Source organism: Siniperca chuatsi, linkage group LG12 (assembly GCF_020085105.1).
Source record: "Siniperca chuatsi isolate FFG_IHB_CAS linkage group LG12, ASM2008510v1, whole genome shotgun sequence".
NCBI lineage: Eukaryota > Metazoa > Chordata > Actinopteri > Centrarchiformes > Sinipercidae > Siniperca > Siniperca chuatsi.
In genome coordinates this window covers 14724536-14750911 of record NC_058053.1, presented here as the reverse complement: position 1 = coordinate 14750911, position 26376 = coordinate 14724536, and the positions used below count along the sequence as shown (strand labels likewise).

Here is a 26376-nt window from a genome sequence, read left to right as displayed (position 1 = left end):
TTTTCAAGCAAAAAGGCCAAACATTCACTAGTTTCAGCTTCTGAAATGTGAAGATTTGCTGCTTCTCTTTGTCATATATTTGATTATCTTTAGGTTTTGGACTGTTGGTCGGACAAAACAAGGAATTTGAAGATGTCACCTTGGGCTCTGTGAAATTATGATGGCCATTTGTACTGTTTTCTTTCTATTTTATAGACAAAACAATCGACAATGAAAAGAATTGTCAATGCAGCCCTAATCCTCACAGTTTGTGTCTAAGAAAACCATATAATACAATAAAGCTAATAAATTTGTAACATGTTGTTCAGATGCTCAAATATGCTGGCAAAACAATGCTTCTAGAAAAACAGAGCAAAGATTTCAACTAGTGACAAATGTGTGTGTTTTGTAGCCACTGGTGCCACGGCTGTGTACCCCATCGACCTGGTGAAGACGCGCATGCAGAACCAGCGCTCCACAGGCTCCTTTGTAGGGGAGCTGATGTACAAGAACAGCTTCGACTGCGCGAAGAAAGTCCTCCGTTATGAGGGCTTCTTCGGATTCTACAGAGGTAAATCCTTTACAGATTTTATAGTACATAAAAAGCACCTGAAATCTGTGTGCAGGCCAACCTGTGTGTCTCGTGCAAAACGAACCGTCTGAAGGGAAAGCATTGGGATTTGTCAGTGTGCTAATATCAGCAGCATGGTTTGCTAATTGATACCAGAAACCTTTGCCCTCCCTGTTCAGCAGTGAATAAAGCAACACCCAGGGGTCGCGTTTTCATTATCTCAGTACCTGGGAGAGCTTCCCTGAGGAAAATGACCAGCAGAATTCATGTAGTAGCAGTGTCTGATCTGCCTCTGCCCGGGTGGTGATAATGGTGCTGAAGGCTTGTGATATACAACACTTCTCCCCTCGGGCTTTTCATATGAAGGAAGTCAAGACTGCCATCTACTGCTACCTCCACCACTGCAGCTCTTTGTTGCTCCGATCTGCCTCCCTCTGCTTTTCTTCCTCCCCTCTTGCACATGATAAGAGGGTGATTGACTCAGAGACAGACACGCTCGGCTGTTTTCTGGCTGCATACCAGCAGCAGTCACTCAGCAGCTCCTTCAGAAGTTTATCTGGCTTGATGAAGGACAGACGGTGAAACAGTATGGCGGTTATCGCCACCGTAGCACCCCCACCCCCCCGATCTTGTCCGTGACCACACAGCTCTCTCTGTTCCCCACCAACGCTGGGATCAGGCCTCAACAATGCTGATCCCATACGCACCAGCAGTGTCATATTTTTGGACTTTTGTTCAATTTCAATGGGACCTTTGTGTTTTGGTGCATCAGATGTATCAGCCACATCTGTAAATATTTATGGGTTTGTTTTACACACACAAGAACCCTGCAGCTTACATTGTTCTAGCTGTCAGTGGATGTATTCATTCAAATTCGATAAAAAAAATGTGCATTCATTTTAAGCCAGACTTTGTCTCTCTCTTTCTCTCTCTGTCAGGTATTCTAATGGTATCCATGAATAATATTTTGCAGGTCTCCTCCCGCAGCTCATTGGCGTTGCCCCGGAGAAAGCTATCAAACTCACGGCAAGTCATTCCACTGTGTAGCTCAGAGTGTTCAAAAAAGTTGCTCTGAATGATTCACTGTGAATGAAAAACATGCATAGAGCGAAGAAGAAACGCACTCTTTGCAATCAAGATGCGACTGCAACCACAAGTTAACATTAATGCCCTGCTATCAAGATTGGGATTGTGTCTCATCTGACTTTTTTCTTCTTATGTCTTCTTCCCTTTTTTTTTTCAGGTGAATGATTTTGTCAGAGACAAGTTCACCACACAAGATGATACCATCCCTCTGCCTGCGGAGATTCTCGCTGGTGGATGTGTAAGCAATACTTTAGAGATCTTTAGAAAGTCAGTCTGTAGATGAACTCAAAACCAAGTAAAGGAACACCTAAAAGATATGCAAAATATACATGATTTCAAGTCATTAATGTGGGTAAATATTGTTAATTATTTTCTGTCTTTTACTGTTTGGTTTATGATGGTTTACTAAAACACACACCAACTCACACTGCTGTTTGGATGTTTAATATTATAATATAAATGTTTAAGTACCTGCAGGGCTAGTTAGCTATTTGTTAACAGGCAAAATCTAACGACTATATACAGTGGTGGATGAAGTATTCAGATCTTTTATTTACTTAAGTATTATTAGCAAAATGTACTTAAAGTATCAAAATTCTTAAAGTTCAAAAGTATTTTGAATATATAAGATTATTATTATTGATGCATTAATGTGTAAGAAGCATTTTACTGTCGTAGTTGGTCGAGGTTTTCGCTATTTCACTAAAAAGTACAATGTTTCCTTCTGCATTGTAGTGGAGTAGCACTGGAGCTCAAGTACCTCATATTTGTACTTAAGTAGAGTACTTGAGTAGATGTACAGAGTTACATTCCACCACTGACTATATACGCAAAAGACATGAAAGTTTTGTATGTATGTTGATGATGGATGGACCTTCAAAAGGTTTTCATCTAGAATCATACCAGCCAGATTTGCGGGTGAACTGAACTAATTTATTTTTTGCGTTTTAGCCAAAGATACATTTTACCAGCATTTTAAGCTTCGTGAATTGTTAATTATGGGGAATTCTGATTAATTGTGGTAGTTTATTGAAAATGTTTGTTTCTTTTTTGTTTATTTGCTGTGACTCAATCAATCAGCATTTGCTTCTCATTTAAAAAATCCCATCAGTAACAACTAATTTATTTAGTTTGTGTGAGGGATTATAATTATTAAGCTTCTCATGTCAGCTACTCTTCTGATATCCTATATGGGTTCCCTGAATACTACAGTTAACTTTCAGCCCTAAATCCTCTAAAATGGACCTTTTTTTTAATCCCGGGCCAAGTTGCAATATTATAACATCGTTTGAGTGCAACACCAGATTAAAGATGTAATTCCTTCCCTCTGCCTCTCCACTGGCTGTGGTGAAGTGAAACAGGCAGGCCACGCAGCAGAGCCTGCACACTGCTCACAGAGGAGCGGGGTCTGCGGGGTCGTGACCCCTGTCAGGGTGTAATTGTAGGAAGAGGCCCTGGAGGGTCCTGGATGAAGCAGGGTCTAGCTCAGTGTGATTGAGTTTGACAACGCGGTATATACCCGAGGCGTGGTCACAGTGCAGGTCCCCACACAGGACAGCGAGGATGTTTCCAATACACAATATTAACTGCTAAGGATACATCCCATCTAGGCCCATGAGATTTATATTCATTTATATGAACTGGACGATATCCTCCTGTTATTTTATGAAAGTTAAAAGTCTGGTTAATCTGACGGCTTGTTAAATTATCGCTCCCATGAGAGAGAGAGCTGAAGAAGATAAAAGAGGGGACGAATGCATCAATCTTCAGAGCAGCGGATATTCCCCCTCCGCTTTGAAAATGACTAAATGTGCCAGAGCTTTTTTTAGACCTTTGCTCGGATGTTTACAGATAAAACCCCTGCCCTGAATGTCACCAGCAGCCATCCTGGGGCCTGATTAGATTTGGGGAGGGTGATAAATGTGCCTGAGTCAGAGGGTGCTGTGCCTTTAGGGCATTGCTTGCCTGGACCCAGAGTCATCCGGGTGATTCAGCCCTCTCCCCTGGGAATGGGGGTGAATTGGGGAAGTGTGCGGGGCGAGGCCAGGCTGGGCTGCTCACCCTGCCACAGGAGGTGCCTCAGGGGAGGCGAGGGGGCAGAGGGCCGGTGCCAGGGTCAGAGCCTCTCAACCATGAGTCGGGGCTTCTACTCACCCTACGCCTGCTCTATTCTGACCCCAGTTGTTCTACTATCAATGCCTGCTTTTTCCTCCTCCTGTCAAGGCCATTCTCTGACTATATGAAATCAGATCAGGGGAAAAAGTACCTTTTGTGCTGAAGTTTACTGAGATAATTTGAAAACTCTACTACTAGGGAGAAATGCTTACACATCATTACATCTTCACCCAAAGTTCACCCCTCTGATGTGTAACCCCACTCAATCTTTGAAACCTACATCTGTACATATAGACCACAGCAGTATCTTTTCCCTGTTACATCCTGCAGGCTGGAGCTTCCCAGGTGATTTTTACCAATCCTCTGGAGATCGTTAAAATCCGTCTGCAGGTGGCTGGAGAGATCACTACGGGCCCCAGGGTCAGTGCCCTGAATGTTGTGAGAGACCTGGGCTTCTTTGGCCTCTACAAGGTAGGTCAGCACCTCTGTAGCACCATGACGTCTGCAGCATCAACCTCTGTCATACAAGGGCAGTGAAAGGTGTTTCTGTATTGTTCACTTCATTGTGTATATATAGTAACAATGGAAAAAGTGTGGTGGAAGAACTTTTTTCATTATCGGTTAATCTAGCAATAATTATCTCGATTAATGATTTGGTCTATAAAATGTCAGAACACACAATTTCCATAAAGCCCAATGTGATGTCTTCAGATGTTTTGTTTTGTCCGATCGACAGTCTAAAACCCAAAGAGATTTACTTTCACATAAGACAAAGAACACCTGAAAATCCTCACAATTAAAGGTAGAACTCAGGAATTTTGTTTTTTGTTTGAAAAATTACTTAATCAATAATTTGTTAAAATAGTTGCAGATTAAGTATCTGTCGTTCGACTAAGTGATTAATCAACTGAACATTTCAGTTCTACTTAGGAACAGTTGCAATACCACAATGTAAATTAGCACTTAGTTACAAGTAAAGGTCCTCAATGCAAAATAATACCTTAAACAAAACAGAAGTATTATGAGCATTAGTATCAAAAGTAAAAGTACTCATTTGGCAGAGTGGCTCCTTTCAGAGTGTTATATTATTAGAAATGATTTTATTGGATTATAGTTAATGGTGCATTATCTTTTAAAAAGCTTTTTAATGTGGTAGTAGGTTATGGTGGAGTTACTTTTAGTTATAGTTTAATCGATAACAATGCATCATATTTTTTGTGTGCAATATCAGAATCTGCAAAATAACAAATGGCTTTAGCTGTCAGCGTAAATATAGTGGAGTAAAAAGTACAATATTTCGCTCTTAAATGTGGTGAAATAAAAGTAACATAAAAGGAAATACAGTACTTGAGTAAATGTACTTTACTTTCCACTACTGTAATGATGCACAGATGAAATACTACTGAATTTGAACAAACATTTGTATGTGTACATAGACATAATGGAGATCAGGATCAGAAATGTGAAGATCAAACAGTCCTTATGCTGACTGTTTGCAATTTTCTAAAATAGCGTTAAACATGCGAAAGGAGCTGTGGCCAACGACCAACAGCAAATTAGTTAAGAATTATGCTTTGCTACCGCTGCTTTCCAGAACCTTGTGGGTTTACTTACAGCTCCAGTCATGTGTTCATACTCCATATTTTAATCAGTAGCAGACAGTGTGTGGCTTGTAAAAAAAAATAAAAATAAGCTGACTTCCTCTTGGCAGAAGAAGCCAGTACACTGGTGTGTGTGTGTGTGTGTGTGTGTGAGTGAGTGAGTGAGTGCGCGTGTGTGTGTGTGTGCGCGTGCATGACTGTGAGTGATGGATTTCTCTCTGGAGGCCCAGTGCTGCAACTCTGCCTGGGGCTCTTTGGCTCCATCGTCAACACTAAAGCCCCCTGTAGGTTGACAGCTCCCAGGCCACTTAATGCCCAAGACAAACCTCCTCACCCACTGCCTCTGCTTATGACTGACTGTGGTCAAGATGTATTTATATTTAAATTGATCTCTTTGTGTTTTTTTTCTGTTAGGGAGCCAAAGCTTGCTTCCTGCGTGACATCCCCTTCTCCGCCATCTACTTCCCTGTTTATGCCCACACCAAGGAGAAAATGGCAGATGAGGACGGAAGGCTGGGGGCACTGCAGCTGCTCACTGCTGGAGCTATTGCAGGTAACAAACATCTGGAAAGCTTAGGGTATGCGGACATCCAAACAGCAACATGTTATGTTTTAATTGAGGGATGTGTCACATTTTCTGCTCTAAGAAATGCATTTGGGTTTCCTACCCGTTTGAATTGAATCTCACAATACCCCGACTGTATATACATTGCTTTTGTCATACCACACTATACAGCTATACCCATTTCAAGCCCTACATGATGCTGCAGCAGGGATGTCCGAATGTGACACCATCTGTGCATAGTGAAAGCGCTTCATTACATCTGTTGTCAAACGTCTCCTAAGGTGTACCTGCGGCTTCGCTGGTGACCCCTGCTGATGTCATCAAGACCAGGCTCCAGGTGGCGGCTAGAGCAGGCCAGACGACATACAGCGGAGTCATCGACTGCTTCAGGAAGATCCTCAAGGAGGAAGGTTTCAGGGCATTTTGGAAGGGCACAGGAGGTAAATGCGCACATACATACGTGTACACACACTCAACAGTCCTATAAGTGGTTTCATGACTGGGAAATGAGGCTCGCTGTGGTGGCTGTAATTGTCTAGAACGCACCACAGGAATATTAAATCCCACATTGTAATTTTCAAACTCTTTCATTAGCTCGCGTCTTCAGATCTTCACCTCAGTTTGGTGTAACCCTGGTGACCTACGAACTGTTGCAGAGATGGTTATATGTTGACTTTGGAGGACAGTAAGTACTTTAACCCAGTTTGCACAAGTATGCACCTCTCATCAATGTCAAGAAGTGAGTGTTAATCTGACTCTCTCCTCAGTCGTCCTACTGGCTCTGTGCCCACCCCCAAACCCACGATCCAAGACCTTCCTTCTGTGACTGCAGACCATGTAGGCGGATACCACCTGGCTGCTGCAACCTTTGCTGGCGTGGAGAGGAAGTTTGGTCTGCACCTACCCAAGTTCAAGCCTTCTGGCGAGGTGACAATCAAACCAGGGGAGTCCAAAACAGAGCCGCAGGCTTCATAAACCTTCACTCATCGTGACTGTGAGGGCTGCATGCTCCTCCAGTCATTATGTTTCCTCAAAATTGGTTTTATTGAACCACTTTTCAATCAAATGCATTTGAGCGGTTGTCTTACTTTGAATGCTGCATGAGTATGGCTTTATTGCAGTTTCTTTGCATAGCTTGCACAACTTTATTGTACATATTGTACTTCTCTACAGGAGGGACATTATGGCATTACGGAAGATTGTAACTGCGTTTTCTGATGTGCAATAGCTTTGGTGTGCATGTGTCAGTTATATTTCAGACACAAGGATGTACAGATGTTTTCGAAAGTGTTAGTTTTGAAATCATGACCAGGGACTTGGGAAATAATTTAAATGTATTTATTGTATTTTATTGAAATAAATCATTCAAACTGTTTGTTTCTACTGTGTGAAAAGTACATTCTCAGTTTTGACACCAAGCTTTGCGATTCTTCAGGAAACAAAAGATCTCTGTTCAGATCCTGTCAACATTCATTACAGATCTGAAAATCACTGAGAAGTTACAGCATACATGGTCTTCTTAGGCATTGAGGATATTCCAACTATCTCAAGTCTAACCAGCTGCACTGATTAAGTGAAAACCAGGGCAGTATAGAACAATATAGAAAGTAGAAAGACATTTGGATTTTGGACATTTCAGTATTTTACAAACAAGTGAATATTTAAAGGAACAGAGATGACAACATGGGCTACAGCTATAAGAAGTTTACATTCCTGGGTGTTTAAAGATGCGATTGCTTTACTACAATTTTGGTGGAAATGGAGCTCAGCTATGAGAGTTTTTCATGAATATGTGGAGTGGGAATTATTTAGGTTGAAAAACTGAACTCAAAATTAAGGCTCATGTTAACATGCTCTAAATGAAGACAGGATTTTACAATCAAGATAAAAATCAAAGTTTAAGGCATCTGGTTGAAGAAGCGACGACTGGTTTGTGCTATAGCTTCATGTTAGTGTCTGAGGTTGATAGCCCAGTCGTTTGTGTTATTCCAAGGAAGACTGGTGACGGTCCAGCTAACTGAGAAGGTAGAGTTGTCCAAATAAGAAGGTGTAAGAAATCAAAATATGTCCATACTTCTTTATGATCAAAATTTGATGTTTTCTCTCCAGTCATGTTGTCATAGAATCTTTTCCTCCCATCAAAACAGGGCTGGTCCCTTAAACATCTCGTCCATGGCGAGTAGATCAGGCAGCCAGGCGCTGAGCTGCCAGCTCCTCTGCATCATCTCTGTTCTCGTTGATCTCTGCCAGCGTGCGAACAAAACGGGTCCACTCGTCGTTCCGTGGAACCGCAATTTGCTGGGGGGGGGCACAACAGAGGGATGACTTAAATTTCAACCACAAGCTTACGGTGAACTGCCCAGTTATGTTGTGCAATGAATCACTACAGTACAAATATAGCAGTAGCAAGAGGCTGAATCGTGTCTGAAACAAAATGCCCAAGTGATTATGATTAAAAAAAATAGAGAACAGTCAAGAGAAATGTAATGGTAAAAAGCAGAGTCATGCCTGCTCACCTCCCCAACATCATATACAAGAACTCGTCCATCAGAGTCTCCCACAGCAATTTCTCTGCCAGTATGAGCCCATCTGACCCTGTTGAGGGCTGGGTTACCCTCTACTGTGACGCTGGCGGTAGGAACCTAAAATAATAACACCATAAAACACCAATTAGAAGAGTGTAAACACGCTCCGCAAACTCTATGCTGCTTCCACTCATGTAACTTTATTTAGTAATAAAAAAAAATTTAAAAAAATGGTACACAAACGTCTAATTGAGATTTGAGTGTGACTCTCCAACAAAAAACTTTTTTCTCCTCTTAGGATGTAAAGCAAAACAGTGAAAATAGATGTGTATGTGTATGCTGTTAGTGGGAATGTAATACCTCGGTGTCATTGTTGAGGTTCCACAGGTCGAGATGGCCCACTCCGTCCACACAAGCAAACAGAGCAGGGTGAGTCGGCGACCACATGACATCATACACGTAATCCGAGTTATCTTCAAATGAATAGAGCGGCTTGTTGTTCTGCAGACATATTACATACATATCAAAAAAAGCATTATATAAATCACTTAATTTATAGAGTTAAATTTTTTGCTACATAGTATGTTATGCTATCTAGTATGTATCTATGTATGCAAAGATATCACCATGTGATAACATTTTTAATTCAGTTCAAATTTTCTTAACTAAGTTTTTAGCCACACTAGAAGCAGGGGTCTAGGGATAGCTCCACCTCTTTATTCCAGAGTCAAAGTATCTTGACAAATATTGGCTGGATTGGTACAAAGTATCATGTTCAACACTGGATGAATCATAAACTTTTCCTCTTGTGCCACTATCAGGTCAAAATTTTCAAATATTTCTGCTTTATTATCAAAAACCTGTACAACTAATGACATTCTTATCAGCTGTGGTTTGTGTTGAGTGCTAATTTGAAATGCTAAACCAAGATGGTAAACACAGTAAAGATCATCTGCTAAACATTAGCATGTTAGTATTAGCTGTGCTCCATATCAGTAAGGGCACGCGAAACTGCTTAAATGCAGTGCAGGCAGTAGGTATGACTGCTGATAATCAAACAGCAGCAGGTACTATGAATCAAACTGTGGTAATAATTCTTGTGTGTTTAATCTGTTCATTGGCTGACCGTTCCCATAAATGGGACTTCACCTAATTGCCTCCTCATTTCTCTCTTACTTCTCTCCCTCTAATTTAAGGTGCACAGAAGAGATGGATCAGCTGTTACTGCTCTTTAATCTGTTAGATAGTGTGATGTACTGTTCAAACAATGAGGGTGCGCATTTACCACTGCCAATGCTAACTTTAAAAAAAAAAAGTGAACATTACAGCCTCAGAGCTGGTAGTGGCTGTGGACTCTTGTGCTTGTTAAATTAGAAGTAATATATTATTTATTTTGGCTAAACAGGGTCTAGTATTGCGACTGTTTTGGTTGTCAGGACTTCAACTTCAATCAACGCCCTTTAAACAGAATTATGTGACTTGAAAATCAACATAAAAAGAAACTAGTGCAGTTGAAAATGAACAAAAGCTGGATTATATGGACACTAAACACACAGAGAAAACTTTTTCCTACACACAGATGAGTCTTTTCAACCAAACAAAACAATTCTGAGGTTTTCTTGGAACTTTCAAATGCATCCTAGATTTCGCTCATACCTTGGTGCTCCACAGCTTGACAGTCCAGTCAAAAGAGGAGGTAACAAACAGGTGGGAGAAGTCCAGGGGCCCTGGAGCTGTGTGGCAGTCGATCCCTGTGATGGGCCCATGGTGGCCCTCAAACATCTCACTGATGCCCGCTTTGCTGTGGAGCACACAGAAGCGGGGGAGTAAGTGCAAACGTACTGACAGATTAAATCTAGCGTGACAAATTTAATCTCCAAAAGCAGCAGGTGTTGAGTTATGAACTTCAGTTGTGATAATATACATTTCTGTACATTGCATGAAGGGAACAAACAATGAAAAAGGGTTAACAGTTAGCACTCCTGTTTTTAAATGATTTGGGCATTACATTAAGCATGAAAGAAAGCAACAGGCACAGATGGAACTCTGCTGGATGTATTCACCTTAATCATTTACTTATATCATGTGATTACCAGCAGGGTGGCAAAAGTGCCTGCAACCCCTCAACCACATGTTGCAGAGCTGTTACCCAACTGAGGCTCTGATAATTAACATAGAGAGGTAAATACTCAGCATGAGTGATGCTTATGCATTATTAACTGCGATGAGAGTATCATACCATTGTAAATGAGGTGGAAAATTATTCCCCCAATTACGGAGGTGATTCTGCTGCGCAAAATCTAGCAGCTATCCCCTCTCTGCGGTCTCTGGGCATACTGCAGGACATTTAGCTTGGGGCTAACACGCTACTCAATGGCAGCTCTGATTTAAGCCACATTTCTTTGCTTCTTTACCAGAGGACCATACACTGTGAGAGAAGCCCCTGGTCTCTTAAATGAGAACATTGTGGGAAGAACTGCAGTTTTAATTCTCCCCGGGACGACCGACTGTAAACAAACTCTCTCACCCAGAGAAACATACTGAGAAGAGAGAAAGAAAAAAAAGTACAGGGAAAAAATGATTTGTTTCCCCTGCATGTGTGCCCTGTTTATGTTGAACGACCTTTACAAACACAACTGACAAGCGGAAAAGAAAAACAGGATGGCTGGGCAGGAGTGAAACCTCAAACAGCAGGAGATCAAGTGTTGGATTTGTGTTGCACTGGGAAGTGAGTGGGCTATATTTATTTGACACTCTGTCCTAGGTGGGCCTAACAAGCCGCCTCAGTTTCCTAGCGGTGTTTGGGAGGGACGCCGGGGACCGCGGTTGCTTATGAACGCACCTTCCATGACGACATGACATGTAGACAGAGCCGTCCTCGCTGCCCACCACGAAATTGTTGACATCTCCGAGAGGGAAAGACATGGAGGTGACAGCCACAGCTTTGGACTGCTTGAACACCAGCTCCATGCTGTCCTGTGGAGGGGAAGGCAGCATGGAACAACATCCTTAACAAGCTCCCTGCTCAGGCTTTATATTAACACACATTCTGCCAAGCACAACCTATAAAAATCACTTGACAGTTTATTAATGTTTAATCTAAATTCAACTAGCACTTTATAAAAAAAATAGAAGTTTGACATCGAGGTCTTGGCAGCGCAGATGAAATGACACAGCTAGCAAAGTTAATTTCCCTGAAAGTGAAAAATGAGTTGAAGAAAAAATAAGGGTGAAGCCGGGGGAAATACCGAACTGGAATGCTAAAACGAAGGAGTCTGGCCAAAATGCTTGACATTTAGCATGAATGGGTGGGATAGGAAGTGTGTGGAATGTGAAACTGAAGAGACAGAAAGTACACAAAATGTAAAAACTAAGCTCAACTCTTGAAAATGTGATGTATTATTAACATAGCAATAAAATTTTAAAGGTTCAATCTTTAATCCTAATTCCTCTGACCACCCACAGGAGAAAAAAACCCATACACACACACGTACACACGTACACACATACACACGTTACCTGTGGCTGAGAGAGCATGTCCAGACTCCAGGAGCACATCTTGCCATCAGTGGAGATGCTGATCAGGTTGTTGGCATTCTGGGTGCCAACCACATTCACACAGTATACTGGGTGCTGTAAAGAGAATGAGAAAGTTTACTCTTCTGCTGTATTAAAATAAAGTATGAGCCCACTGTGTCAGTTATTTAGTATACCGTATGTGCTGCTGCTGACAGGGGAGTCCTCTGCACTGGGGTCCTCTTGTTGCTCCTGTTGTCCCACAGTACAATCTGCCCTGAGTATGTGCCCCCCACCACAACATTAGGGTGGAACTTGGCAAACGCAGCCGACATAACAGCAGACTGTCAGAAAGAGGGGAAAATAGAGAAAGGGACAGGCAATGTTTAGCTTCTCCAGTGATGAAAAAGTAGTATGTTTATAGTGAGACAGCCCGGTGACAGGTCTCTAGAAATGTACCAACATGCCACATCCAATCAAAGGAGCAAGAATGCATCCAGGCCCACGTCCAGCAAAATCTGTGATGTAGGGCTGGTCAGTATGGATTAATATTTTCAAGTAACATCATGATACCACTTAAAATGTGCATATATTCCATTAAAATATCTTAATATATTACAATCTATTAATTTACACATTAATTATCCCCATGTATCCTTTAAAAAGGTACAAATAAAGGGCTATATGTAATGTTTTGTTGTACATTCTATGGGTGTTTTACCCCTTAAAAACCCCTTAAACCATGCATATATCCATTGCATGGTTTATCCATTTAAAATACTAATAACAATACCTTAATATATTGCAATCCATTAATTTGCCCATTACTTAATCCCAATCCCTCAATCTTAATTGAGGCATACATACCTCAATGCTGTCTGTATTACAAATCCCTTAAAATATCATACATTTTCACTCAGTTGCCAGTTTATTAGGTACATCCAGCTAAAACTAATGCAGTCTAATACAACAGTCCTGTAATAAATCCGTCATGAAGGTTATAATGTTTAGTTTTTAAAGTAGTTTGTGGTGCTGCTGAACTGTATGGCACTATACAGAGAGGTGTTTCTGTTACTTAGCCTACCCACATTGATATACTGTAAATGGGGTGGACAAAATAATAGAAACACCTGTCAGTATAACACAATACAATTAAACAGCACCACAAACTGCAGCCTCCAAAATGACCGCAAAGTTGAATCAACACCTCTCTAAAACTGAAACTGAACATTATAACCCTCATGAAGGTATAATTTACTGCAGGACTGTTGTATTAGACTGCATTAGTTTTAGCTACATGTACCTAATAAACTGAGTGCATGTATCTTCTCTGAAATGGCTTTTCCATTCAGAACAATAAGAACTGCATTCACTTACACAGACCAGTACAAACCCTGAACAATATAAGCATTTTACATAATTTTTGGATGAAAATGAATAGAAACACAAATCTAGAGTCAAAATAACTTACATTTTCCACTGAGGTAACTGACCACAAGGCAAAACTGTATCAAATCAGATTCTGGCTAGATCGCTGCAAAATACTGCTAAGTTTTATATCAGCAACACTTGACACATTCAAAGTTGCCAATAATCAGAACATGGAAAACATCAACTTCAACCTGTTGTTTTCCTGCTTCATCTTAAAGTTATAGAACTGAATGTTCCCTCTTTCCCAAAACACAACCAAACACATCTTTCGTCACTCATGCCTCAGTTCTTACTGTGCTAACAAAACAAACCTCAAGGCAGGTCAACTGGATTTTTATTTATTTTTGGATTATGACTTGATTCATGAATTTTAATGACTTGAGTTTGGTTTTTAGGTGGCCTACATGCAATCATCGCTTCACCTATCACAATCGCACCTCAATATTTTTACTTAAGGGACTTTTCTTGACAAAAATTGTGGCGCACGGTTAAGGAAGGTCTCATTATGAGCCGACTTGGAGGCATGGAGAAAACTGTGTTCACACTTCTGTTCAGTTTTATTCATCTGAGCAATACGCCTGCATCTACATCCGCTCTGGAGGCAACAACATGTGGTTCTACTCAACTTGTCTTGGTGAAGGAGCCTCAGGGCAGGCATTATAATAAGGCTGGGCAGAGCGAAAGAGCTCTGCTGCTCTCCCTGCTAGCTTGTCTGAACACAGGGCCCTTGTTTAGATGCACATGATAACCAGCCCTGCCCCACACACTTAATCCTGCTGCAGTGCTCAGATTCCATTAAACTCCTGCTGCACCACAGGTCTTCTCCGGCGCCTTATGAACATGTGTTTGTGGATAGATGTGGCGGAGGTGGATGCCAGTACGGTGAACTCACAATGTGGATGAAGGCAGGAGGGTGAGGGGTGTGGGAGCAGAGGATTAGGATGGATGGGGGAGCAAACAGGGGTTGGTTGGCGGTGTTTCACACTTGTCATGGAAGAAGCCACTAGTGAGGACATTGGGGAGAGAAGAAGACTTTGCTTTGGGTACCTGACAGTGGAAGACGTACTCCGGTGTAGCCTTCTTGTACTTCATGTTCCACACCAAGGCCACGCCGTCTGGCTCATGAGGAGCGTCCTCGTTGTTGTTGTATGAGGCAACCAGGAGTTCAGGATACTGGTGACAGAAAAAAAAATCAGCCCAAATGAATGTCAGGGGGGAGGCAGACATGCCCCCCAGGCTTGGCTCCATGTGGACAAGCCTCGCCTGCCCTTTGCGGTGCTGCTGAATGCCTTAAACAATGAGTAACCCTTTCCTCAAGATATATGGCTTGTTTAATTAGCAGCCCCCCCCCCCCAAGAACTTTGGCAAATTATGTTTTTATTTCCATTCATAATTTAAACCAAAAGCTACAGTTCTAAAGGCGCTCAGAGGAACAGTGTTAGACTAAAACAGAGCAGCGCACTGAGAATCTAAAATTTAAACCAAAGTGCATATTAAAAACACAGACAGAGAATGACTACAGAAATACTACCCAGATGTAAACAAACCATTAACCTCTGCTGCCTCCAATACTTGATCTGAGATTTACAGTTTGTGAATTCAAAATTTTAAATAACAAGGGTATGGATGTCGCTCTGAGCTAGTAAATACTGTGAACAAAGAGTTGGTGTTCAATCACTGTCAAAAGTCATTGCAGAATGATGCATTAAATGACCTTAGACACCAGAGGAAACAAATCATTATGGCCTCCGACTAAGTGACAATTTACGTGGGACATAACTTACTTTTCCTGAGGGACTTGTGGCTAAAAGTAAATGCTGTCAAACTCAAGCTATGTAATCATAAAGCATTATGGCTGTGCAAAGTTAAGCTGTTTCAACAGCCAATTAGCAACAATTATGCACATATTACTTAATTAATTACTATAATTTTAGCACAAAAACACAATAAGTTCATTTTTAGGATTGGCATTTTGATAATTGCAAACAACTTCTAAATGCTGCTCTGAGAAATGTGTTCAACTGGTTGGTTTAATTACAAAAAGTTGTAAAAAAACAAAACAAAAAGACCTGGGGGGACCAGTCTAGGCAGGTGACGACACGATGCTTGGACCAGCGCTCATCCATGAACTGCCTGTTGAGAGAGAGCTTTGCTCCGGCCTGGATTTCACTGGGGAAAACAAAGCACCACAAATCAATAAAAACACTTCTTCAAAAACCAATTACAAGTTAAAAACAAAACACTAGTTGTTCTATTATTACCCCTCCTTCTCCTCCAGGTCACGACCACTGTAGTCAAAGAAGAGGTCCACATGCTCCGATAGAGCCCGCTCAATAATACGAGTGCTGTGGTCGAAGAAATTCACAAACTCCTCGGAGTGCAGGATCTGGAGTTTTTCCTCCTCTGTCAGCTCGTGGGGGGGTGCTATACAGAGAAACACAAACAAGCTAAAATGTAGTCAGGATCCCCACTGCCCATTGCCATTATGAAATGGAATGTGATGCACTGCTTTACAGGAATAGAAACCTCTTTGTACTCAGCAACAACTATTATAAAATCCCTAGAAGAACTGAAGCGGCTCAGCCACAGTAATGCAATTATGCATCATCACTGGTCAAAGAGTACCTTCCTCCTCCTCTTTCTGGTCGGGTTTCTCAGTCTGAGTCTCGACTACCGGTTGAGATGGAGCAATTTCTTCCTCTTCTTCTTCCTCTGTTGATCAGAAAGTGAACTACGTTAAAAACTGGAAAATAGTTAGGTTGTATACACCACATGTCTGAATCAACATATTCCTACGCAAGAAATTGTAAATCATTTTGGTTATGATATCGATTTTGTCAAAATTTTAAATGTAAACAGGGAATCAAATCAAATTCAAAGTTCACACAATGAACGACCATGCCTCCATACAGACGTTTCATACCTTTTGCTCAATACATCTTCCACCTCCATTATTTTCTTTTTCTATCAATAAAAGGTCCACCCACTGATTATGGACACCGCGAAAGACAGAAAGATTTTTTATCTCTGCCTTGCATTTGTTTGGTTTGTCAGCACAATGTCGCCTTTCAAAAAGAACCTGCTCTTCTAAAGCAGGGAAGTTTGTCATTCGTGTTAAACGGACACAGCGCAGCGGGTGTCTTGTTGTCATAGGGACCCCTGTCTCTCCCAACTGTTAATGAGACTCTAGCAATTCAATAGAGAGTCTAGCTGTCAGTGTAGCTGTTTCCTCTGTGTCCCAGTAGCAGGTTGCCCCCTTCTAGGCCACAGGGCAGTGGGGCAGAGGGTGTGGAGCAGCTGCCCGGGCTCGTCCCATTGGTCTGGCCAGATAACGGCATGGTGCAAAAGCAGATGGTGATGCTGGGATTGTCTTGTGCTCTTCAGAGGTGGCATGGAGATGGCACAGAGGTTTTCCGCCTGGCTGCCCCGAGACAAGCTTCTCCCTGAACAGCAAGCCTGTGCAATTACCATCCTAGCAGGAGGTCCTGCAACTCCTATTCAACCTCAGAGAATGTACAACAAAGTACAGGCCAGACCAGCTGGCAAACTGCACACCGGTTCTACCTCGAAAAAAGATGAACGTGCTTTTTCAAAACACATCTCTTAGAGGCAGTATATAGCCTATGCTTTCAATGTAAAAAAAAATAATAGAAAAAGCAGGACAAAACAGATTCATGAGGAGAGGGGAAATACTCGCCTGGTTCCTACAGGCATTTATCTAGCTATAAGCCTTATAGTTAATCTAAGATGACAGCACCACATGCCAGAATTTCCTTCCTACTGAGATAATCTAAATGATAATGTCATCTGTCACTTTGTCCATAAAGTGATTTATTCCCTTTCTTAGATGGAGGTTTGGAGAAGAAGGTTATTGGGTACGCTGATGAGTTTACAGAACTGGGTTGATGACACAAGCCATTTCAATGTACGGCCATACTCTGCAACCAACAGGACAAGGTTAAAATCTTTCCTTTCAAGGGCCTCAATCAGGCTTAAAGGAAAACAGTAATCACTGTCTTTCAGCTAGTCCCGGCCGTGCTCGTCAGCCCTTTCCCTGGTGAGGCAGCCAGAGCAATCAACCTGCCAGGCATTAGGAGCGGACAGACAATCTGAAAATAAAGGGTATAATGCACCTGCCAGCCAAAATGGCCATTTGGAGAAAAGCTAGTGATCCTGGTGACCCCGCTGGGGATGTGTAGGGGGGTAGTAGCGCCTAGTGAGGGTGGGGTGGGGGGTTGCATTTAACAGAATTCACCCGGATCACCGATGTCCCATACACTGACACCTCCTCTCAAAGCAGGCCCAATTATGGCTTTTGTACCACTTAAGAAATAAAAGCTTTTTGGGGGCGAACAGGAGCGGGGGAATCACAGTTCTTAGTCAGTAGACAATATATTAATGCAAACACATTATGTTGCCAGTGATGTACAAGAATAAAACTAAATGACCTTTGCTCTCCGCTGCAGGTGTCTTCCACTTCCTATATGTCCACAAAGAACTAAGGTCTGACTTCAACACGTGCAACAGGGTTTTTCTCTGCCGTATAAAAGGCCAATAATGAAACCACAGAGGACAAAACTCTAACAATACATATACCCACACACTAGCATTGCTTGTTTCCTATAACAGATTACCTCTAGCACCAGTTTACAAAATGCATTTCAAACATTGTGATCAACCTTTTCCACGTGGCACAACGTCAACACTTGTGGCTGTGGTGTAGTAATGTAGCAAACTTCAAATTGCTGCAAGGCAAATAAAAACAAAGACATCAGCAGTCAGACTTCTGTCAATCTGATAACACTGTTCCAGACTTAGTCATCTGTGAAACAGGAGTCTATTGTTTTCAACTTCTTCAACATGGTTACACATGTCTCTAATGACACTGAGTTCTAAAGATCACCAACAGGCCAACGGTACACAGAAATCCAAAACCAGCACTCTCCTCCTTAAAAAACTAACAAAACGTCTGTCACAGATAATATACAAACTCATCATCTTGTTAAATAATATTGAGGACAAAAACCAGATTGTAAAGGTGCAAATATTCAAACCATAAACTAATAAAAAAAAGGAGAGTATACCAAATTTTCTGTTCGAATGATTAGCTACTGTATGGCAGAGGGATACAATAGATATTTAACAGTACTAATCATCAAGTGCATAAAAGCTGACCACAATTACAAGTGGCACTTCACACAAAAAGGCCATTAAGGGCTTTTGTGATTAAAAGTTTTGACCTGCCTCTGAATTCAGAGTGATTAAAACAATCACATTCAATTAAATATTAGATTTACTCAACTGCTCCACATACTCACATTCCTGACAAGCCTTTTCAAACGCTGTACCAGACCAACCACTCCACCCCCCAACCTCCAACAATATCTTACTCCATAATTACAGCCTCTTGTTGAGGAGTGCATACTGATGCTGCATATTACCTACTAGTGGAGTCTGGGAATACTGAAGCAGGCGGTGGCACAGAAATTCACATATCTCATGGCTTAAAATCAACACATTTCCTGAAACTGCCTACAGGTAGAATAGCACTAATTTAAATGTAAAAAAAAAAAAAAAAAAAAAAAAAAAAATGCACCTGTGTTGTCCTATGGTCACAAACTCGGCAAATAAAGATGTAGGCGAATTAATGTCAAAATTGTACAGTTAGACATCTGAGAGGAGATTTCAGGGCACACTATGCTAACAAAGACTGTCCAGTTCATCTTGTGTAGTAGAATGACGCAATACTGTCCCCATTAATAAGAAACAAATCATATAACCCGAAGATGCGCTCTCCTTGGCTGTTCAGGGTTTTTTCTTTGGGTCAATAGGCCAGGTGATATTAAAATCTTAATTTTAAATCTCCTGATGTTGTGCAGACACTGTGGGAACCCTCATTTTGCAGCAGCCAGGGCACGGCAGCCGCTCCCTCTAATGCCACCACCTGCTGACCTTGAGAGTGCTGCGCCATTGCCTCCTTTTGACAACATGATAAATCGCTCAATCAGAGAGCAGGCCTGACGCCACCCCACACATCAAAAATGCGCCGAGGGGAGCAAGCGGGGAAAGGGGATGCCGTCTCATCGAGTGCCAGAAGTGATGGTGTGAAAATGCACAATGTCACTGAGTGTGTTTTGTTATGTGCCTGTTCGGTGAAGGGAGAAGACAGGGAAGCGAGGGAGTTGATGAAATGATTACATAGTGGCAGAGAGGATAAGGGGGCCTCGTGTTGAACAGCTGGCAGAAACCATCATTGTTTAACACAGTTTTACAATGCCCCGTAGAGTCCAGAGTAAAGAGCAATGAGGAACAGAGGGATGCTCTTCATCCTTCACTAGTTCTGCTCATAGTTTTCCACAAAATCACACAATTTTATGTTACGCGCGCTGCATGCCACCTCAGAATTTATAAACGTCACCTGATGGGACAACAACCAACAATCAGTACACTGTTTAAAATCCTAACCAGGCTTTCAAGGATGCTTAAAAAGATGTGTTAGCTGATGCAAATAAATTGAGCAAACGGCTAAAAAGACAGACTCATTCCCACAGCTGGAGTTGGAGGTTTTGCAGGATCTGTGGCTAGCTCTGATATCTCTTTGGAAAAAATAAGAATGCAAAAACAAAAAACCTAATCAGGATTTCAGTCGAGCGCATTATTCGCCATCTGTCATTACATAAATCAACCCAAGAACAAGCAGCACACCCACAAATATTGCATATTTTATGGAACATGTGTTCAACATGTGGATGTTAGTAGTAACCCAAATATTCATTTTGGCCAACCACATGAAAGCTCCAGTGCAGCAATTACATATATATCGACATGCTTCAGCGGCCGTAAGCAGTTGTATGTGCAGCGTTTCATATCTCCCCACCAAAATCAAATTTCTCCTTCCTGTCACTGGTTTTCTCATTCTGCTCATTAATTATACCAAAGTGCAGTCTGAATTTAATCTCTCCTTTGACTTCTTATGTTTCCTGGGCCTCATTTTTCCTTTACTTTCATCTCAAATCCAATCTCTTCCACTTGCTGTTCACTTCCGGTACCCACTTGTACACTCATACAGCCTACAATACCCCTGTTATGAATCATTCTCAAGAAGTGGTGCTCCATTCTATCCATTCATGTCCATTTTTTGAGTTTAACCTGCATATTATGTGAGAATCACCTTCTTTTTGCTGGGTCATGACAGGTGTCTGGGTCTCTTTTGTGTAGGACACAGTTTCACGTGGAGGGAAGTCCACTTGTGTGACTTTGGCCATTCCCAGTTTTGGAGTTCCACGCCTAAAAGCACAGCACAACTCAAAACTTTGCACAGCCCAATATCACTACAAAACAGTAATGATTTTAACAAGAAAAAAAACATTTAAAAAAAGTTATTCTACTGCAAATGTTCATGCATCTGTTTTTGTAACAATTTTCACCTCTATGCAAGTGGAATCTTGTGCTGATCAAAATAAGTCAATGAGTATGTCATGGGATGGCAAACACTTTGGATTAGTTTAAAACCAGTGTGAATTAATTAAAAGGTTCTGTCTGACCACTCCTGCATGCATGACTGTTTTCCTGGACTGCATTAACTGCATAATGAAAGACAAAGTAATCATGTCATAGATTGAGAGAAGGGAAAATGACCAGGAAAGGAGAGAAGAGAGTGTCCAGTACCCCAGCTCAGAATCAGAGTGAAGTTGAAGAGTGGACGGGTCAGAGTCCCAGTGCAGAGTCCTGGTTAGTGTCACAGCAACAAGGCAGCATTAGTGAGAGAGACAAGCAAGCACAAGTGAGGAGAGGAAATAAAGTTAGCATTATGGCACACAACATGCTGATTGGATCCTATGTCACAAATCAGTTCAATTTGCATGTTATCACTTCAAATGTTTTTTCAGTTCAAATCAAGCTTGAAGGAGCCCACACAAAACTCAGAGATGGAAGAATGTATCTGCTTAAAATGCATGGATGCACAGACCCTCAGAGTGGGATGACACAGGGTGTAATGTGCAGCCTGCGGGGCTGATACAGCCCGAACTGTGTCACACCAAAGGCTCTGAGTGTTGTGTCGACAGAGAGGGAGAGGGAGAGAGAGAGAGAACCCTCAAGGAGAAAACATGACCTCCATGTGTGTAGGAAATGGCCATGCTGGTGAGGGAAATGAGTCAACACGTAGGGGGAACAGCTCCCTGGGCCTGATGGGACACTGGGGGAGCTTGAATTTCAGCCCAGGGAAGGGGCTCTAATTAGGGGTTAAGAAGTCCCCCAGGCATCACAGCAGCCTGCTGTTTTATTGTTAATTTAGGAGCATCCTAATTCAGCAGCACACAAATTAAATAAACATGCACTCAGTTGGCATAAACTTGTCATCATTCACTACAACAGTATGAGACTTTATAAAAGACTTTAGCTCTGTTGTTCTTAAAGTAATCATGCCTTAAATATATTCACAGCCTTTGTCTGGAGTTGAAAGAGAGACCTACATTTTTCTAAGCAATACTCAAAATACTTCAGAACTAATTTGCTGTACAACACATCAGCAGTTTAAGTGGCTCGAGAAGCTGTGACAAGGACGCTGAAATCATATTCTTGCTGGCATAAGCATAGCTGTTATAGTAAAGAGCGCAAAAAGACATATAAAGCTCAATAAAGCACTAAGCATTTAAACATTCTGCCAAAGGTGGAGAAATAGCTCTTAATTCTTCCTAAATATGGATGTTGGCATTGTTTCCACACTTGTAATGTATTGTACTGTAGCTGGGAAAGGAATTGTGTGTGTGTGTGTGTGTGTGTGTGTGTGTGTGTGTGTGTGTGTGTGTGTGTGTGTACCTGGGTCCCACAGCTCCATCAGAGTCTTGGCTCCCTGCCTCACTTGGTGTGCCCGCCGATTTGGCAGTTGGAGACATGGGAGGAAGGACTACATAGTAAGACAGACAATAATCATCTGTTACACTAAGTTATTTACAAATGCATCCAGGCTGCAGTGGCAGCTTTGTTGTTTCAAATGCTGCAAGAATGCTATTGATCTTAATGCAGCTCTCTTGACAGCTACATGTTAGTGAGCATGTGGTAATGTGTGTAAAGCCTTGATATTAACAGCAAAGCAAGTTAAACATACAAATCAGTCTGTAAATAACACACTTGATCTGTGGCAAGCGCAACACATATGGAAAAGAAGCTTTAATAACTCAATTACACCGACTTTTTCTTTATTAAATGAATGTTTGAATAAATGTAATAACAAGTAGGACAGACTATAAAATATACACAAAACAACAATGTTTTTTAATTTGTTTCAAGTTTGTCTGCATCCTGTGAGACCTGTGAAGATTTTCGTATGGATCTCTTCTGCCACCTGCTGTTAGCAACAAGACAGCAATCCCGCTCTGGATTAACTCCATAAATCAATATTAATAGTCTATACTGGTATTATTTCTAAAATATAATATCAATGTTTCCTCTTGTACAGTATAAGTGTTTATGGACATAATTTGTGAAATCTACTAAATTTAATTTACTAGTTAAACTTAAAAATCTAAAGAAAGACTTGTCTGACAGGTTATTTATGCAAGCCCCTCCTAAAAATATGCTGTAAAAAGTTTCAGTTACATTGCCCCTTTCAACTCAGTTAGTTACCTCACCATTTAGTTTTGTCTTCATGACATTTACTTAGTGAAGTTTCTGACAAATAAATCTCTTGACTTTAACAAGTCAATCACATGATCAGCTGAACTGAGGTCAGGTGACTGAGTTGGCCAGTAAGGAACATTGCACTGTTTGGCCATAAAAAATCTGTATGTTTTGTGTCATTCTCCTACTGCTTAGATCTGCTTTGGGGGACATGCAATAATAAGTGCAACGATTCGTACACTGTTCATCCAGTATGAAGGTGAACACCCTCAAATCCTCGTCAAAGAACCAAAACACTGAAAAAATATTGACTGCCCTAATATAATGACTGCAATGTATGTGAGATATAATGGCAAATGAGCTACTGTAACTGTTTTGTTTATAAACAAGTGTATAAGAGGATATATAATACAGGATATATGAAAATGTTAAGTCCAGGAACTCTGTGGACGTGGCTGTTTACTTCCTATGGTTATAGAATTTAAAAACAGATCTCACAGTAGCTAAGTATGCACAATCCACCAACAGGTAATGTAAAACATACCAACAGGAACATCCGAGGTTATGCCCACACTCTGTAGGAGAGCATCAGCCTCACGTCTTTTTTTCTCCAGGTCAGAATCATCCTGGTGAAGTGCAGCATCTTTCAATTGGTCCGCCTAGAAACATAGCAATTCATCACCATTTAATGCAGTTTCTAAATATGCACATTGCATTGCTATGATCTCAGACAATAAAGTGTACAGAACTTAGACTTGACTTGATGCAAGTTTCCTGATTTCTATCAGAGAAATCAGAGACTTGTGCACATCCTCAAATACTTATTAACTGACTACAGTATTTTGCATTCATTGCACTTTGTGACAGAATGTATCCTAACTAGCATCAGAGAATACAAAAGGCCAAGTGCAGTATGAAGCAGCTGGTCATAAGCAACACTTGAGTGTATAGAAAATTGATTTATGAAACAAGAAGACTCCCATTTAATGCTTCTGAACAAGGGACAACTTTGTCGATGACCCTGTGCTGGTGTAGATTGTTTCTACCATTTCCAGACGAAATCGCAAGGTGAAAGGGTTTTTATAAAGCTTTCCCCAGTTACATTATTCCTGCGGGTAAATGCACACAAAGTCATCGTAGTTTGAGATATCAAGACAGGGCTGTCAGAGCTTATTTTCTTATCTTGAGTAGAAACTGTATGCTATCATTGTGGTAAGTTATGAAAAACAACTTACAGACACTTGACCCAGTCAGATTTTACATGATGGCAAACAAGGACTGATTTTACTTTGATTGTTTTGTTGTTATTGGATTATGCCTAAGTTACGCATTTTCATACACTCTACTTACTGTTAATCAACGGACAAAGAAAAATGTTTTTCTCCTGCTAACTTTATTTTGACATCTTAGATCATCAATGTAAAATGTATTGGCTGCACAAATCGCAGACATGTATAAACAGCCCAAATCTGAAATCCTTAATGACAGAATTATGATATAAATTACGTGTAAATTACAATTGTTTTACTTTACATCTCAACATGCACACAATCTGGATCGTTAGATTTTTTAATTGTGTATCCATCTCACAGTAATTCTGTAATAAAATATCAACTTTAATAACTGATCTGCATCTCAATCACAAGAGAGTTTAAAATAAAATTAAAAATACAAACCAGTTAGTTATAAATGACATATTATTTAAAAACAATGCTACCTATATTTAGATCAACATGTCAACTTTCTCGGAAGAACCCTAAATCTTTGCAAGAGGCCTTGGAACGTGTTGTGTGTGTCTGTCAACATAATCATCAGTTGTCTTAGGCTCCAAACTGCATTTGACTCAGATGCAAATAGTGGCCATCAATGATTTCTTGCAGCATCTAGACAATCAAAACTCACAAAAATTAAGCGTAGGGAGAGAATTTGCATTTGAACTGAAAAAATATTTTGCAAAGCTCACGCTGAGCCACTGATAGTTTTGGTGGTGTTCATCCTCCATATAAATTTTTTTTCATTCAATATCAGAAAATATTCAAAACATTTACAAAATGTTAAACATACCTCTTTTTTCTTGCGCTCCTCCTCCTTCCTTTTCTTCTCCTCTCTGATTTGTGCCAAGCGTTGCTTCTTCCTTTCAAGCTCTGCTTTCAGCTCACTTTTGTCAGACATGATGCCACAGCTGTATACAAACAACATATTTTTGTTTGTGTTCCATGAAGAATACATTGGTAAATACTGTATATTAAAGACTTGAGTATAGTAAAGAAAAGCCAAGCGTCAAAGGCAGCCTGGTGGTCCAGTGGTCTCCGTGTTTGTAGTGTCTACTGTCAAATAAAGGCAGTGCTTTGAAAACAGCTTTAAAAAAAAAAGCCAAGCATCTCCAGACAGCCGATGCTCTCAGCTTCAGTACCACCTTGCACAGCCATGGAGACAGCTAGCTACCAAACTTCAGCTAGCTGACTACAGTGATGACCATCCAACAGTGTTTCTGTCCTCTCTGCAGCAGATACAAATATTTAGATAATTTCTCAGCTGGCTACATGTAACTCGGTTACAACCACAGCCCGGCTGACCAGTCTTTGTCAGCTAGCTAACAGACAGCCCCACCCTACAGTTGGTGCAACTGTTCACACCCGGTTAGCTTAGCACGGGGTTATCCTGTCAGTTTCATTTATTTGTCTATGGTCCTTATTAGCTTGTTGTACACGCTTTCAAACTACAAGCCTGCTCCGTAGTGATATGATGTTTTATTTTACTAATCACACCGCAGTTTCGTAGAAAACACGCAACGTTAGCATCCAATCGGCCTCTGCCGCTGCTAACCTTTCTTGTTATGACTGGCTACAGAGCTAGCTTAGCCATCATTGTTGTACATTTAATTAGTAACAACTAAGACCACGTGTAGTTTAATGTAATTTCTTAAGTAAAAATGTGTTTCGGGTCATGGAAAATGTGACTTGTACAATCTGAACCACCACTTGTGGCTAAAGATGTGGCGTTAGTTTTATTTGTTAGCAGCTAGCTACAAGAGTTAACCGGACCCTGGTCCGCAGTGCTGTCATGCGCTTTCAACTCTACTGACCGCACAATGAATAAAGCAAGTTGGGCTACAAACACACAGACAAATGCAAAAAAAAAAAATAAAATTATGTTACAAGTGTGTGTGATACTACAGCTAACGTGACACTAATATGTAGATTACAAACCTTAAAGCAGGTTTTCGACCTGATACCAAAAGCCTTTCCTTTAACCAACACAGCCAAAACAAACGGTCTGCCAACCCAACTACAGAAGCCGGGAAGAGCCAAAAAGAATCATGTCGCTTTGACGTGGCTGTGCTGCTGACATCTGAGGTCAAATATG

General features: G+C 41.1%; 2 protein-coding genes across 5 annotated transcripts in view; one reads left to right on the top strand and one right to left on the bottom strand.

The window, feature by feature from the left end:
- LOC122885520 (calcium-binding mitochondrial carrier protein Aralar1-like) overlaps nucleotides 1-7292 on the top strand; it is a 21618-nt gene extending 14326 nt beyond the window's left edge. For both annotated transcript variants that reach the window (XM_044216731.1, XM_044216732.1), the window contains exons 11-18: nucleotides 392-550; nucleotides 1524-1576; nucleotides 1794-1874; nucleotides 4082-4222; nucleotides 5767-5905; nucleotides 6199-6357; nucleotides 6512-6602; nucleotides 6685-7292. In XM_044216731.1, the coding sequence (XP_044072666.1) occupies nucleotides 392-550; nucleotides 1524-1576; nucleotides 1794-1874; nucleotides 4082-4222; nucleotides 5767-5905; nucleotides 6199-6357; nucleotides 6512-6602; nucleotides 6685-6892 (1031 nt within the window). In that variant the 3' untranslated portion in view covers nucleotides 6893-7292. The remainder of the gene's footprint in view (nucleotides 1-391; nucleotides 551-1523; nucleotides 1577-1793; nucleotides 1875-4081; nucleotides 4223-5766; nucleotides 5906-6198; nucleotides 6358-6511; nucleotides 6603-6684) is intronic.
- Nucleotides 7242-26376, bottom strand: dync1i2a (dynein, cytoplasmic 1, intermediate chain 2a). Of its 3 annotated transcripts, none has more exons than XM_044216733.1 (17): nucleotides 26220-26376; nucleotides 25075-25192; nucleotides 23555-23669; nucleotides 22210-22297; nucleotides 21028-21117; nucleotides 20561-20676; nucleotides 16015-16101; nucleotides 15651-15813; nucleotides 15459-15558; nucleotides 14437-14562; nucleotides 12156-12302; nucleotides 11962-12075; nucleotides 11285-11418; nucleotides 10099-10243; nucleotides 8803-8943; nucleotides 8434-8559; nucleotides 7242-8215 (listed from the first exon to the last, which is right to left on the bottom strand). In XM_044216733.1, the coding sequence occupies exons 2-17, from the start codon at nucleotides 25180-25182 to the stop codon at nucleotides 8102-8104; spliced, it is 1914 nt and encodes a 637-aa protein (XP_044072668.1). In that variant the 5' UTR covers nucleotides 25183-25192; nucleotides 26220-26376; the 3' UTR covers nucleotides 7242-8101. The 3 variants fall into 3 exon arrangements, with proteins under 3 accessions (XP_044072668.1, XP_044072669.1, XP_044072670.1); XM_044216734.1 differs by having other exon boundaries at nucleotides 21058-21117; XM_044216735.1 differs by lacking the exon at nucleotides 21028-21117.

Excerpts from the sequence above, each read along its gene's own strand:
- dync1i2a (XM_044216733.1), bottom strand. The coding sequence starts at position 25,182 with ATGTCTGACAAAAGTGAGCTGAAAGCAGAGCTTGAAAGGAAGAAGCAA. Across the intron at positions 23,670-25,074 it reads AGGAGCGCAAGAAAAAAGAG|GCGGACCAATTGAAAGATGC; the intron begins GTATGTTTAACA and ends CTATGTTTCTAG. Across the intron at positions 15,559-15,650 it reads GACCTGGAGGAGAAGGAGGG|TGAAATCCAGGCCGGAGCAA; the intron begins GTAATAATAGAA and ends TGTTTTCCCCAG.